This window comes from Jaculus jaculus, chromosome 4 (genome assembly GCF_020740685.1).
Source record: "Jaculus jaculus isolate mJacJac1 chromosome 4, mJacJac1.mat.Y.cur, whole genome shotgun sequence".
NCBI classification, from domain to species: Eukaryota; Metazoa; Chordata; class Mammalia; order Rodentia; family Dipodidae; genus Jaculus; species Jaculus jaculus.
Window position 1 is genome coordinate 151,748,150 of NC_059105.1, and position 17,159 is coordinate 151,765,308.

The window sequence follows — 17,159 nt, forward strand, 5'->3', positions numbered from 1 at the left end:
GGTGCGAGCCAGTCAGTTTGTGCCACTCCATAGTTTCTAATCCAATTAGTTTAATTTGTTCAAGCCCCTCGTGGACCAATCATTCTCTTATGACCTTGGTGGTCAGCATTTGCGCAGGTCCTTGGGTGGGAGTAGCAGAGTGGTATCAGGCTCCTATGACCTTGGAGGTCAGCATTTGTGCAGGTCCTTAGGTGGGGGTAGCAGAGTGTGGTATCAGCCTCCTATGACCTTGGTGGTCTGAGGCAGGCTGCTACAGCTTATGGTGCGAGCTACTAAGGCTTACGGTGTGGGCTATTAAGGTTTATGGTGCAGGCTATTTACAGAAACCAAATAAGTGGTTCACTTCATTACTCATTTCCCATCCTTGAGGGCTATCTCATGCCCCTTTTACCTAGTTTTATATTAGGAGCGAGCTCTGATATAATAAGAAGAGGGATTCTTTACTTGCTTCCAACAGAGAGTAAAGCCTGGAGTTTGAGGTATGTAAGGGCCTGCTTAAGCTCCCTTTGGAACGTGATAGTATTTCTGGGCTTCTGAATTCTTGGGCCTTTCAATTGCTTTTGATAATATTGACATTTTCACAATATTGCTTCTTCCAATCCAAGAACATGAGATGACTTTCCACTTCCAAGTATTTTATGCAATTTCTCCCTTTAGAGTTTTAATTTTTTTTTTTCCTTCATTGTTAATTAGTTTTGTACTCAGTGAATACAGTCAAGTTGGTACCATTGTTAGGCTCATCCATGTCCTACCTCCTCTCCCGGCCCCTCCTTGTTGAGGTATAAGGGTGATGCATTGTGGAGTTAGCCCACAGTTATTGGTAGGAGAAGTCTCAGCATATCATGACGCAACATGTGGCTCTGACATTCATTCTGTCCCCTCTTCCACAAAATTTCCCTGAGCCATGTTGGGTTCATTTTTGGTCTGCTTCAGTGATGAGGTATTGGGGGACCTCTGGGTCTCTAAATCTCTGATTTGATAGTAGTTGTTTTCTGTGTTGATCCCCTTCACCCTTGTGCTGGTAACTGGTACACCAAGAAAACAGCATCCTTGCTTGTTTCACCAATTATTCTTAGTTTCAGCTGGGGCCCTTTTGAGGTATGATGGGGTGGCTTTCTCCTCAGGATCTACTTCTGTCTGAAAAAGAGAAGCATATTCTCCAATGGAGAGTCAAGTTAGCATCAAATGGGATAACCCTTATTTTTTTATAGAGAATTTAATAGGTATAGGCCCTCTTGTAGCCCACTATTTTTGGTAGCTTGAAAATGGGGAGCAGGCTCATGTTTGGGTATGGTTCTAACTTGTTTCCCAGCTCCAGCTATGGGTCCTGTACCACTGAGGGGCTCAGTTCGCCAAATCAAGAGCAGTTGGTTTCCCACCATGGCTGTGTACCACTATTGCACTTGTGTGAGCATTGCAACAGGTTATTTGCTGCTAAGTAAGTTAGACCATGGGCTGTTTGCACAGATATTGGTCATTTTCCCCCAGTCTCCCATGTATCACTTTCTGCCACCTTGTGTAGCTGACTTATGTGGGTCCTGGGGAATCAAACCATGGTCCTTTGGCTTTGCAGATACGTTCCTTAACTACTGAGCCATTTCTCCATCCCTGGGAGTCTTGTTATAACTGCTTGGATCTCTGTAAATGTTACAGGTCTATTTAAATGGTTTACCTCATCTTCATTTAATTCTTTTATGTCATATAGATCAAGGAAATCATCCATTTCTTTCAGATTTTCAAACTTAGAGGCATACATATTCTAAAGTATGTTTTTATGATTTTTTTGAGTTTCTATTGTATCTGTTGTAATGGTGCCTTTTTCATCTCTAATTTTATTAATTTCCATCTCTCTGTCTTTCTCCTGGTCAGATTTGTTAAGGTTTATTAATCTTTTTTATCCTTTCAAAGAACCAACTCTCTGTTTCATTGATTATTTGGATTTTTTTGGTATCTATTTTATTAATTTCTGCAATAATCCTTATTATTTCTTCTTGTCTACTGATTTTTGGTTTGACATGTTCTTATTTTTCTAAGGCCTTAAAGTGAAGCATTAAATTGTTTACTTGTGTACTCTTTAATCTCTTAATATAGGCACTTGGAACAATAAATTTCTTGTAGGACTGCCTTCATTGTGTCCCAAAGATTTTGTTATGTTACATTCACATCATCATTTGATTCTATGAATTTCTTGATTTTTTTATTTCTTCAATGCCCCATTCATCATTCAATAGTGTATTGTTTGGTCTCCATGAATTTGTGTATGCTCTGTAGTTTTTCTTTTTGTTTATTTGTAGTTTAATACCATTGTGGTCAGACAGAGTACACAGGATTATTTCAATTTTCCTGTATTTGTTAAGATTTGCTTTGTGCCCTAATATATGGTCTATTTTAGAGAATGTTCCATGTGCTGCTAAAAAAAATGAATACTCTACAGAATTTGGCTGGAATGTTCTATGGATATCTGTTAGATACATTTGTTCTATTACATCATTTAATCCATATGTTTCTTTGCTTATTTTATTTCATTTCATTTCATTTCATTTTTGGCTGGGATGGCCTATAAATTGATGAGAGTGGTGCATTGCAGTTACCCACTGCAATTGTGTTTGGTATTATCTGTGATTTAAGTCTAATAGTGTTTGTGTGATGAAATTGGGAGCCCCCATGTTAGGTGTATATGCATTTAGGACTGTAATGTCCTCCTGTTGGAGGGTTCTTTTAATCAGTATAAAGTGACCTCTTTATCTATCCTCAATAATGTTGCTTTGAAGTCTGTCCTGTAATATATTAGGATAGCAACCCCTGCTTATTTCCTAGGCCCATTCGCTTGAAATATCATTTTCTATCCTTTCACCCTCAAACAGTGTCTCTCTTTTATTGAGAGATGGGTTTCCTGGAGGCAACAAACAGCAGAATCCTGCCTTTTAATCTAGTCTGCAAGTCTGTGTATTTTGGTTGGGGCATTGGGCCACTGATATTAAGAGTTATTGCTGAAAGGGGATATATTTATGCTTACCATAGTTCTTGTTTTGTAGTGCTTCCTGTTTCTCTTGTTTTAACTGTTATTTGAGAATTTTTTTCCTGCTTCCTTGTGTGTGTGCTTTGCTTTCTCTTCAGCATGAAGGATTCCTTCTAGTATTTTATGTACAGCTGGCTTTGTTGCCATAAATTCCGTTGACCTATTTTTGTTGCAGAATGTCATTATTTATCTATTGATTTGGATAGATAGCTTTGCAGGGTAAAATAATCTTGGTTAACAGTTGTTATCTTTTAGAACTTAGAATAAAGCATTCTAAGCCCTTCTGGCTTTAAAGCTTATGTTGAGTAATTTGCTGTTATCCTGGTGGGCTTGCCTTTATAGGTGACTTGATTTTTCTCTCTAACTGCTTTTAATATATTTTCTTTGGTTTGTGTGTTTAGTAGCTAATTATAACATAGTTAAAAGAGGTTCTTTCCAGGTTCTATTGGTTTGGTGTTCTAAAAGTTTCCTATATGTGCATTGACATTTCTTGCACAATTTGGGGATAGTTTTCTTCTATGATTTTGTTGAAAATGCCTACTATGCCTTTGGAGTGAAATTCTTCTCCTACTATACTAGGAATTCTTATATTTGATCTTTTCAAAGTGTCCTGAATATGTTGAAACACTCATTCATACCTTCCTAACTAGCTTGTCTTTTTCTTTGTTGGACTGTCTCTGTTGGATCTGCCACCTGATATTCTATTTTAGATATTCAGTTCTCTCCTCCATCCATTCTACTGGTGAGACTGTGAAAAGGTTTTGTTGTTGTTGTTTTTTTTTAAAAAAAAATAAAACATGACTGGGGCTGGAGAGATGGCTTAGCGGTTAAGCGCTTGCCTGTGAAGCCTAAGGACCCCGGTTCGAGGCTCAGTTCCCCAGGTCCCACGTTAGCCAGATGCACAAGGGGGCATACGCATCTGGAGTTCGTTTGCAGAGGCTGGAAGCCCTGGCACGCCCATTCTCTCTCTCTCTTTCTCTCTGTCTTTCTCTCTGTGTCTGTCACTCTCAAGTAAATAAATAAATAAAAATTTTAAAAAAACATGACTGACTGTGTTTATCAGTGATAGTATTTCTGCCTAGTTTTACTTCAGTATTTCTATTTCCTTACTCATGCCTTATAATGGTCTCCTTATTTCATTAAACTGGCTTCCTGTGTTCTTTTGGAATTCCTTCAGGGGTTTGTTTTCTTTTTGATTCTTTAATTTCTTCTTTGGCTTATTTGAGTATAAATAATATAATTTTATTTGAAATCTTTGTCAGGCATTTCATCTAAAACAGTCTATTGGGGGTCATTTCTGATGGATTTATAATTTTTTGTTGGCTTGTATTGTCTTGATTCTTTGTTGTTTGATACTGTAGCAATTTTTGCATCCTGAATTGCTTTGATGCTTGACTTTTCTAATTATCTGCAGTGTTCTTAGACTTGGAAATCCAACTTTATATACCTTCAGGGTAGGAGTCTAAGGTGCCAAGTGTAGCTCTTAGACTCCAATCTAACTGCAGAAGTAATCCTAGGTGTTCAGTTGCCTGCTACTCAAGTATTCTAGTGGGCTAGGTGGAGCAATTCACTGGGAAATTCTAAAACTCAACTGAACAATATACAAATTCAATAAAACTAGCCCACAGTGTGCAGGTTTTGGTATTAAAACAAATAGATAATCTTATAAAGCCAAAATTCCCTACGGGTTTGTGTTGCTCTACACCCATAATCCTGTCTGCTGAGAGGTTGAGATTTCTTTTCTGAATTGGGTATAAGTTCAGCCTGGTTCTGAATCAGATGCTGCCCCCACTAATAACAGAAGAAAAACACAAAGGCGGGATGGAGATATGGCTAAGTGCAAAACCAAAGGACCTCAGTTTGATTCTCCGGGACCCAAGTACTCCAGATACACAAGGGGGTGCATGTGTCTGGAGTTCATTTGCAGTGGTTGGAGGCCCTGGTGTGCCGGTTGTCTCTCTCCCTGACTCTGTCTCTTTCCTTCTCTCTCAAATAAATAAATAAAAACAATTTTAACAAAAAGAAAAAGAAAAAGGCCCTGTGAAACTGAAAGCATCTAAACAACAATAGTCAACCTCCAAATACAGCTTAATTGAGAATGGTAACATCAACTATAAGTATGTAACCCATAACCTGCCCTGACATGGAAAGGGAGATTAACACTTCCAGTGCAGGCCTATGTACCTGCTATTTTTGTCATTTGCCCTTGTTACCTTTTGGGGTGGCCTCTCACCATTGCTCAATTCCCCACCTTGGCCCCTCTGTGTTATGCTATGAATTTGGTGTTCAAGTATATTCAAGTATTACTAGGATATTCACACATTTAAAATCTGTTATAATGTTCATATATTACATAAGTACATTTCAAATACTACTATTTTCTCTTGGAAGATTCAATAGAAATAAATGATATTGATTTTACTATAATGGTCTGAGAAGTTTCAAATTCTTCAGTTTTTATTTTCTATTCTCATGCCAGCTGCTAAAATTTCTTAGAAGGTAGTAGTGAAACATAATTTTTTGCTGCAGCTAGGCAGATAATAAAATCAACAGAATCTCTAACTGACCTCATTTGAAGTTACTCTTTTATTTATATTTCAAAGAAATAAACTGCATTTTATAGCATCTGTCATATAAACAGTTTCTCAAATGTTTTCAAACTAAGGAGTAACAAAGTATGTGATTTAATTATTGAAAATAGCAGCATAAAGACAAGCTTACACTGTTAGATCAGCCAATCATGGAGCCAATAAAGAAGAAATTAAAAATACATATTTTATGTATACATTGAATTTCTTGAATACCTGCAACCCCACTGAGTAGTGTCCCCAGCAGTATGGGGACAGGGATGAGGGCAAAGGGGGTATCAATACATGATGCATCCATATGAAACATGTTAATGATAATAATAAACATTAAAAATACATAGATTTTTCTAAAATAACTTGAAAGATAACTCATAACCTCTTGAATTGAGTACTGACAGTACTACCTTTATAACATTACTTATAAAGGGATTATAACCTTTGCCTTTACGAGCAGTGTTTGATGTGCAAATGTCTCCAAGCTTTTCTCACTAATACCAGGCACACAGTATCTCCAAGGCATCACAGGAAATGGAGAAAGTGTTCCCAAGTTTCATGTTGCTTGATGTGACTATGGATAAGGACACTGGAAATTCAAAGTTAACGTCATTTGAAAGAACATAATACCATTAACTTTTAGGGAAGTCATGGGACAATAATAAACCCATATAATTTAAATGTAAGGTCATATAATAAGTCAGAGGAAAATATCTTCTCTCTTCAGAAAGGAAGAAAAAGAGAAACCTGACCAACATTAGATTAAGTAATGTAAATATTTCCAAATCTCTCAAATATTTTTAAATATAGACATCAGATTGAGAACATTGTAGAAATTGCTATATAAATAGAAGCTATTAAAGAGATGTATTTTATCACTGCTTTAGAAAGATATTTTTTGATGCAAACTTTACATAATAGAATCACAAGTGTATACCAAGTTAATTCTTTGAAAATGTATTCATTGACAAACTGAAGCAATTTATTATATTGTGCTGCATTGACGTACACATTCTACATTTTTATTATATAAATTGCCACAACCAAGCGTCTTGATACACCGCATATTCAGTGACTCACAGTTCTAAATGTTGAAAATACAAAATACTTTCATGGGACAAAATCTACTTCTCAGTTCATTGATAGCCCTCTGAAGGTCGCTAGGGGGAATCTATCCAGTATATGTTCCAACCCCTATAGGTCATGTGCCAAGGCACTTGACCTTTTTGCTTCTTTCTTATGAGGCCACGTGTGATTACATTTGCATGACTGGCTTATGGATACTAACACCTTCCCCCTCTCAAAATCCTGATCTTAATGAAAACTAAGAAGCATCTTAATTACACAACATCCCCAGGCGTGGGGGATTGTGATGTGAGTTTTGGGAGCCATTCCTCTCCTTACTACATCCACCATTTGGTTTAATGCTCTACAGTGTTATTCTCAGATATAAAAATAGAAACATAGTAGGAACCACATAAAGCCAAGTGCCAACTCTCCTGATTATCTGTGTCTCACATGTATATTTCAAATACATGATAAGATACCAACTACATGGGGAATGTATATAGCAATATACATTATTATTAAAACCAGATTACAAAGAAAAACACAGAAAAGTAGAACCAAAAAAGCCAATTTTTAGGATGCATTATATCTAAAGCACAAAATATTAAATAAATATTTCAAAAAAAACATGTACTTTTAATCATGGTCTCAGAATTAAAATATCAATTTACATTATAAACTCACGTTAATAATATTATTAAACATTGTGGTTTGAACAGTGCCTTGTTCCTACCCATATAAAGGAAGAATCATGAATTTGTACTTGAGGTTTTCAGTTATGCTCACTAGTTCAGTAGTAATGGGGAAGAAAATGTCATGCTGTTACAAAATAACAATTTTAAATATAGGGAATGATATAATCAATATTATAACAAACATATATTTGTAACACACTAATTGAAGGATAGAAAAAAACAAAGCCATGTTTCATTTGTCAAAGATGCCAATTTCATATTGTAAAACAAATTGGTATATTTATTAGAGGGGCTGGCTTGTAATGTATCTTTTGTAAATATGGAAATAGATAACTGAAAACAAATATCATATAACTTCACAATTTTATTCTGGTCTATACTATTTTGGTATCATACTATGAAACTTTATTGGTAGTGAATCATGTTGCTGACTGTATATCTTAGAATCTTCCCTATAACTTCTCCAAATCTTTCCTAAAAGTTGTGAAAGGAGGAAAGGAAAACTATAAAGAAAAAAGACAAGAAAATGCACAAAAAATGTAAATGAAGAAAGAAAATAGAAAGGAGGGAAAAAGAAGAAAGGATAGAGAGAAGGAAAGAAGAAAGAAAGAAATATGAAAAATATGGAAGGAAATAAGGAAGAAAGGAAGGGAGGAAGGGTGAAAAGGAGGGATGGAAGGAGAAATAATGAGAGAAAACAAGATGCTGGATAAGAGAAGGTGATGAGTTCATTATGTTAATGCTAAAAGTCAGAGCTGAAATCCATGTAGAAGTCACAGGAAATCACAGACTCCATATTAGTATTGTCTAGAAAGTGGACATTTATTTAAAAAAAATTTTATTCACATTTCTATACTTACAGAAAATAAAGTATGATCATTTCCTCCCACCCCCTTTCCCCTTCACAACTTCAGTGTCCATCATATACCCTCCCTCTCTCCATTAGTCTCTCTATTATTTTGATATCATCATCTTTTTCTCCTTTTATGAGGGTCTTGTGAGGGTATTGCTGGGCATTGCGAGGTCATGGATATCAAGGCCAATTTCTGTCTGGTCAGTTGCATGGTAAGGAGTGGTACCCTTCCTTTGGCCTTTACATTCTTTCCACCAACTCTTCCATAATATACCCTGGGCCTTGGAGGGTGTGATAAATATGTTTCAGTGCTGGAAACTCTTCTGTCACTTCTCAGCACTATGTTGCCTCTTGGGTCATCCCAGTGGTCACTGCTATCTGAAAAGAGAAGCTTCCCTAACCAAAAGTGAGAGAAGCATTAATATATGAATGTGAACGTGAACATTAAGCACACTGCGTAGTTTGGTGAGCATAGTATATGCATTTATCCAGACATAAACATATTTCAACATAATAAAAGCTATTTATAACAAACCTACCACAAACATAATTCTAAATGGGAAAAAACTTGAAGCTTTTCCACTAAATTCAGGAATAAGACAAGGGTTTTCACTGTCCCAACATTTATTTAATATAGTCCTGGAAGTCTTAGCTATAGCAATAAGGCAAGAGACATTCATAAAAGGGATTTAAACTGGAAAAGATTAAATTATCATTATTTGCAGATGATATGATTCTATACATAAAGGACACTAAAGACTCTACCAATAAACTGTTAGAGCTGATAAACACTTTCAGCAGCATAGCAGGATACAATACACAGAATCAGTAGCTTTCCTATATACTAACAACAGACATGTGGAGGATGAAATCAGAGAATCTCTCTCAATCACAACTGCCTCAAAAAGTAAGTAAATAAAGTACCTTAGAATAAACCAAACCAAGGAAGTGAAGGATCTGTACAATGAGAACTTTAAAACACTCAAATGAGAAATTGCAGAAGACACTAGGAAATGGAAAGTCATCCCATGTTCTTGGATTGGAAGAATAAACATTAAGAAAATTTCAATCTTCCCAAAAGCAGTCTACACATTTAATGCAATTCCCACTAAAGTTCCAAAGGCAGTGTCCACAGAAATAGAAAATACAATCCTAAAATTCATTTGGAAGCAGAAAAAAACCTAGAATAGCCAAAATAATTTTCAGCAACAAAAATAAGGCTTATGGGGCTGGAGAGATGGCTTAGTGGTTAAGTGCTTGCCTCTGAAGCCTAAGGAACCCAGTTTAATTCCCCAGGACCCACGTTAGCCAGATGCACAAGGGGGCACACGCGTCTGGAGTTTGTTTGCAGTGGCTGGAAGCCCTGGTGCGTCCATCCTCTGTCTCACTCTATCTGCCTCTTTCTCTCTCTGTCACTCTCAAATAAATAAATAAAAATAAAAATAAATTGTTTAAAAATAAGGCTTGTGGTATCACCATGCCTGATTTTAAACTATATTACAAAACCATCCTTAAAAAAAAAAAAAAAAAAAACAGCAAGGTACTTGCATAAAGGCTGACATGTAGATCAATAGAACAGAATAAAAGACCCAGATGTTAATCCAGGCAAAAGCCACCTGCTTTTTGACAATAATGCCAAAAATATTCACTGGAGAAAAGACAGCCTCTTCAACAAGTAGTGCTGGAAAAACTGTATATCTATATGCAGAAGAGTAAAAATTGATCCTTGTATTTCTCCATGCACAAGAATAAAGTCCAAATGGTTCAGGGACTTTAATATCAGACCTGAAACTCTGAAATTGCTAGAGGTAAAGTCAAGGGAAATCCTTCAACATATTGGCATAGGGAACAACTTTCCAAATATAACCCCAATTGCTCAGGAAATAAAACCACTAATCAACCAATGGGATCTCATGAAATTACAAAGGTTTTATACAGCAAAGGACACTGTGAATAGAGGAACAGACAACTTACAGAGTGGGAGAAAATCTTGGCCAGCTATACATCTGACAGAGAATTTATATCCAGAATATAGAAAGGACTCAAAACACAAAACAATAAGAAATCAAATAAAATGGGCTATGGAACTAGAAATTTCTCAAAGGAAGAAATATAGATGGTATATAAACATCTAAAAAAATGTTCTACATCCTTAGCCATCAGGAAATGCAAATTAAAACTACTTTGAGATTCCATCTCATGCCTGTCAGAATGACTAACATCAAGAAAACAAATGATAGTCGGGTGTGGTGGCACATGCCTTTAATCCCAGCACTCGGGAGGCAGAGGTAGGGGATTGCTGAGTTTGAGGCCACCCTCAGAATGTAGAGTGAATTCCAGGTCAGCCTGAGCTAGAATGAGACCCTACCTTGAAAAACCAAAAAAAAAAAAAAAGAAAGAAAAGAAAAGAAGATAAATGTTAGTGAAGATTCGGAAAAGGGGGAACCCTCTACACTGCTGGTGGGAATGTAGTCTGGTATAGCCATTGTGGAAATCAGTGTGGAGATTCTTGAGATAGCCAAAAATGGATTTGCCATATGATCCAGCTATAGTACGGCTAGGCATATATCCTAATGACTCTTTTCACTACCTTAGAGATATTTGCACAACCATGTTTATTGCTGTTCTATTCACAATAGTTAGGAAATGGAACCAGACTAGATGTCCCTCCACAGATGAATGGATAATAAATATGTACATTTACCCAATGGAGTTCTATTCAGTGGTAAAGGAAAATGAAGTTATAAAATTTTCAGAGAAATGGTTGGATCTGGAAAGAATTATCCTAATTGAGGTAACCTAGGCCCAGAAAACCAAGTGTCACATGTTCTCTCTCATATGTGGATACTACCTACAAATGTTTAAACTTGTGTGTGAGCTGGAACCAAAAAATAAGTAGCAGAAACCAGTAAGCTAGGAAAAGGTTATAAGGGAGGGAGGAGAGGGAAGGACTTCAGGGGATGGTATTGTATATATGTAAGTAGAAGAACAGATTACAAGGAGTGGAATGGCCTAAATAATAACAGGGGAAGAGATTGAGTAAGAGAAGGGTCGGGGAGGGACAATCAAAATCCAAGATATTCTGAATAAGACATATGAAAGCCTACTATTTTGGATAATGGCATATCCAGGAGCCATAGAATACTACTAGAAAATTTTCAGGATTAGGGATGGGATACCTTCCAGTGAGTTGTTAGCCAGGGAGGTCCCTGTAGCCTCTAAAACATTGTAGGCTATTGTCAAGGTCCTTGGTTTCCCATGACTAACAAATGGTAAAATCCTACTGCTAAAGACTTCACATGCCTGCAGCAAGGTCACTGAGAATTAAAGCTGGTGCTGAGCTCAAAACCTTCTCCCTGCAGACCAGCTAACTGAAAGCTGGAAAAAGCTACACTGCATGCAGCCCTATGGGAGATAGAAGTCATCATAGGTAAAAGAGAAGCCTCAAGTTTGACAGAACAAATGAACAAATCAGTGTAATAGTGTCATGTTGCTCTGGGGGAAACCAACTGTTCTACAATTGGACTGGAGGCCTGCTCTATGGGAAGGAATACACACCTAGTATTGAAAACCTAATCAAAACCCTATGGCATGGGAGGTCATAAGCCTTAGGGGTATAAAGCCTGCTCTTACCTGGCTACATGCATATAGTATGCTCATAAGTGGATATTTCTAAAGAACTGGGTGTCCTTGAATAAATTATTACTGCTAATGTACCCACTAAACAGGAACTGTATAATCATGTTTGCAGGATTTCCTGCATTAGTAAAGCAATTTAACAATGGTTTTAAAAGATCTATTTAAACATTCTACTATTTAGAATTCATGTTGTCACAAACAGTTTTGTATAAAAATGAACTATCAGGCTGGAGAGATGGTTTAGCAGTTAAGCTTGCCTGTGAAGCTTAAGGACCCCGGTTCAAGGCTCGGTTCCCCAGGTCCCACGTTAGCCAGATGCACAAGGGGGCGCACGTGTCTGGAGTTTGTCCACAGTGTCTGGAGGCCCTGGTGCGCCCATTCTCTCTCTCTCCCTCTATCTGTCTTTCTCTCTATGCCTGTCACTCTCAAATAAATAAATAAATAATGAACAAAAAAAATTTAAAAGAAAAACTGAACTATCCCTCTCTCTCCTTCTTATCTTTCACATCTAAACATGTATATACAACACATACACAGGGGTGCAATTGTCCCTTCATCAAAATGTGGAAACATTCGTACAAGAAGTATGCTTACTAGAAGACTGGTGTTAACAGTATTAATATAGTTTTAAAAAAGCAGATTATATGAGGAGGAATTTTATAAATCTTGAATAAATTCTCAATATCATAAATGTTCACAGTCATCCACAGTATGGTTTTGAACATCAGAATAAGAGAAAATTACATCTAAAGGCCATAAGATTATTTATGAAATCATTTCATGCTTTGAATATGGCTTTTGATCTTGAACATATTCCAACACCATGTTAGTATTATATTAAGAAGAGATACAGTAACTATATTAATTTTCCAATACTTAGCTGACATTTTAATATTAAAATTCACCCTCACATCACATTCCACAATTGCAAACTGCTCTCAGATGCAATTTACTTACTCTTTAAAAAGAAAGCAGTACACACACCATAAATTTGAGATTGAAAGAAGATAATTTGTATTATATCTACTAAATATTTAGTAAAGACACATTGAATGTTAATTAGGAGCACAATATAAAGACTAAAATATGTTAGACTTTCTTCAACCAACTCCACATAAGCATAAGCAAGTAAGACTCATTTGTTTGTGAATAAAATCTTTATCACTTACTAATTCCCATATATGCATTTATTCAAATTTTGTTATATAGTACTTGGTAATCTATTTGATTCCGTAAATGTAGTAGCCAGAAAGTATTTCATATTAAAACACTGTCAAGAACATGGATTCATCAATCATTTTGCAAGTCAAAGGTAACATTTTTTTCTGCTATCACAGTTTGTAAGATACTGCTGTTACATAAACTGAGTCTTTTAAAAACATTCATTAAACCTATTCAAAACTTATGCCTGAAGGGTCATATATTGAAGCCTATTGAAAAATGAAATGGTTTCTAGTTTTGTCAACTGCAAAAACAAAGTGAATAGAGCATTTGGGGTTGTATTAAACGATAAATGGTTTCTGGCATCCTTGTCTTGCATTCATTATATATTTAAATGTGTGCTGAAAGTATATCAATGTAGCTATTTTCAAAAGCTGTATGCTAATACATGGCATAATTCAAAAAATTCAACTGATATGCAGCGATTTTATCAAAAAATAAAATCAGGAAGCGAGGCTTGATAGCATGCACCTGTAATTCCAGCTGCTCAGTAGGCTGAATTGAGGGAATCATTGAACCTACAAATTTGAAGCCAAGGAGGACAACATGATGAGAACTCATCTAAGACAAAATGTTTAACAAAATAAAAACAATTTTCATACATTAATAGAATTCTAAAAGCATAATATTGGAAACTGTAATATCCAATATTAGAAAAATTATAAACATCAATGTAAATGAATACCCTAAAGTAGGGATTTTAAATTTAGAAAATAGTTTTTAAAAGGCATACACTTATTTAAAAATGTATGTGTTTGATAAGTATGTAATACATGAATATCTACTTATGAAAAGATGTACAAAAGTGAAGCAAATTTGGAAACTATCATAGTTCTCATCTCTGATTTTAAAGTTTATTTGAAAGGGAAACATATATATAATTAGAGTACTTTTTGTTTTTTTTTTTATAGGCATATGGGTGGGTCTTTTAAATTTTATGAACTGTAGTTGTACAACTGTTGAATGGAGATTTATAAATAGAAAAATAGTTCTTATATTTTATTTAGTAGTCCTTCTATCATGTTACCATAATTGAAATTTATGTTTTACAAGTAGTATATGGCTGTCCTTGTGTGCTAACTAATTACAAGACAAAATCTAATACACTGGTAATATTGCTTTATGACCTACATTAAAAAGAAATTTAACCATAAAATTATATACATTAAAAGGATGATCAAAATTTGTTATGTAATGATATGCTTAAATTATCTTCTGGTTTGTATGATCTATTTTGAAGTTATAACCCATAAAACACCCTTTCCTACATTATTACCCAATAATGTAAGAGCAATAATGCAGTTGCCAGCACTGATAAATTTGTTAATACCAAATATATTTCAGTTTTGCTAGTGGGTTACTTCTGGGTGCTTTTACCTATTAACTATCTTCTCTATCATTATTTTGTTTATAAGAAAAACTCCTTAATCATCTTTGCAATTATTAGCTCAATCATATTTTTCTTTGAATAGTCAGAAAGCATATTTTTAAGCCTAACTTCTCATGAAAGCTATAGTTGCTTAGAAGAACCATACATATCAATCTCAGGTATTAATATATATATAATTTTCTTGAATATGCAAAGGCAATATTTAGAAGTAAAATATCAAAATTTAAAAACTTAAGTGTTTCTAAGAAATTTGTAGTATCATAGTGAGTAAGTTTTTCAAATCTAATCTTGACCTTGATTAACACATTTAGATAAATTTCTGAGATGAATTTGAAAGCTGTCACGAGTTCCTAATGGTAAATTGAGGTTATTTTAATTTGTGGTTTTACTTACCTCCACTGCCCTCTCCTTTCTCCCCCTGGGGCAATATTCAAGTTCTTTTTGCTCATAACAACAGAACCACTTACCTTACGTTCTAGCTCAATATACATGACTACTTCAGAACTGGATGGTCATACCATGACCAACGCATCATTAGCAAAGTTGGTTTAATAAATGTTGATGAGTCTTTCTTTTTAACTTTTCAAGTGCATATTCTATTAAGAATTAAATTAAATTATTTCCTAGTGAAGTTTCCCCTTGGTAACTTTGTCAGCAAATCAACACATACTATTCTTGTATTATTTTTCTAGTGTAGATTGTTTTGATAGATATTGGCTTTATGTTTTTATCATTTAAAATATTTCCAGGATTCAAAATTAAATCTGAAAACCAAGGTATATTCATAAGTCTGGCATCAAAGCCTATAATATTTATCTTCTTGTCAACTCCATCCCAGAGTAAAGCATTATAATAAATTTTCATTCTTAGGTTTAGCCTTGTATTTTTTTCTTCCTTCCTTCCTTTCTTTCTTCCTTTCTTTTTTTTTTTTTTTTTTTTTTGATATTTGAGGTAGGGTCTCACTCTTGCCCACACTGACCTGGAATTCACTATGTACTCTCAGGGTGGCCTTGAACTCACTACAATCCTCCTATCTCTGCCTACCAAGTGCTGGAATTAAAGGCATGTACCACCATACCTGGCTTAAGATTCCTTTTTAATACTTAATAATTTTCCATTTTCTGTGACATTGATTTGTAACCAATCCCTTGTTGATGGGCATCTAGATTATTCAAACATTCACAATTAACTGTCTATGAATTTTCTTGGAAATTAGACACTTGGTATTTAAACAGTGTATCTCTGGGTTACAATCCAGTCAATCCAGTCATCTAAGTATATATGAGTACACAACTCATCTTCAATTATTGAGTCTATTTTCATAATATTTGAACAATTGTGTAGTCCCCCATCATACTTCCTAAAGTGCAGGCAACAGATTGTGAGATCAAAATTTGTGATTATTTTGCCAATCTAAGAAATAATATCTCAGTGAGGCATAATTTCTATACCAAGCACTATTTTTATTTTGATTTTTTATTTAGAATACATAAAAAAGAAGTAATTTGTTAGTGATATTAGAAAAAAAAATACCATATAGATTGTAATTGAGTAATGGAAATTTAACATAAGATTATTGCAGGTCAGGTTTATGTTAATTAAAATATATAGAAAAAAAATATAAGCATGATTTAGGAGTTAACTTTTGAAATTAAATACTTCAATTTTATTCAAGCTACAAAATTATGCAAAAGAAACCTCACTGATAAGCAAAGAATCATTGTACATAAAGTACATAACAATTTTGTAAAGAACTACAATTTCTTGAAGAGAAATAAAGACTACAAATTATCTAGCAATTGCAATCTGTTTCCTATGGTAGCAGTAGATTTAAAAAAAAATTATGGGAGTGAAGTATATTGATCTTGATGTCATATCTCGAGACCAAAACCAGTCTTAGGAAGATACCTCCTGAATAAGATCAAATATGTTGAGTTCTGCCTCTCATTCTTAGAATATTTAAGTTTTTCATTTGCTACTTAACAGCATTTTAAAATATTTAAAACCTTTATTTGGATTGAATAATGTATTTCCTAAACTATTTTACAAATCCGTGGCAATCATTTGTGGCCTCTAAAAAGTGTATTTTCCTTGGAAGAGATATAATATAGAAAGGGTTATAGAAAATGACTTATACAAGTTAACTCATATTTTCTTTCCTTTCAGCACCGTCTCTGATTGGTGTGGTGAGGAAGGACTGGGCATCCCAAAATAGCATTGCCCTATCATGGCAAGCTCCTGCTTTTTCCAATGGGGCCATTCTGGACTACGAGATCAAGTACTATGAGAAAGTAGGTCTTATTTGGAGCTTCCAATTAATATACGTACATACCACATATGTGGGTAAACTTATTTTCTTCAAAACTGTTTTCCCTTGTCTCATCTTATAATCAGTTTCTTTTATTCTTCTCGGTCTTCTGATTGTGCCTACAATGTCTTCATTACTTTATCTTGTGTCCTGTCAACACTGGCAACTTCTTCAATGTATACATTGTTTCTCAAACATTGTTGAAAAGAAATAGTTAAGACAATTCCAGTAACTTAGGGTTAGTGGGCAGCATGTATCATTTGCCAATGAGCTTACAGTTATAGTTCACTATAACTAGAAAAGCCCACCTTAAGCTGGACGTGGTGACACACGCTTTTAATCCCAGCACTCTGAAGGCAGAGGTAAGAGGATCACTATGAGTTC

General features: G+C 35.0%; 1 protein-coding gene across 2 annotated transcripts in view; it reads left to right on the top strand.

Annotated features, from left to right (window-relative positions):
- The window catches only part of Epha6 (EPH receptor A6), a 1,036,261-nt gene that overhangs the window by 584,006 nt on the left and 435,096 nt on the right, over nt 1–17,159 (top strand). For both annotated transcript variants that reach the window (XM_004663307.2, XM_004663308.3), the window contains one exon: nt 16,634–16,758. In XM_004663307.2, coding sequence (XP_004663364.1) covers nt 16,634–16,758 — 125 coding nt within the window. The remainder of the gene's footprint in view (nt 1–16,633; nt 16,759–17,159) is intronic.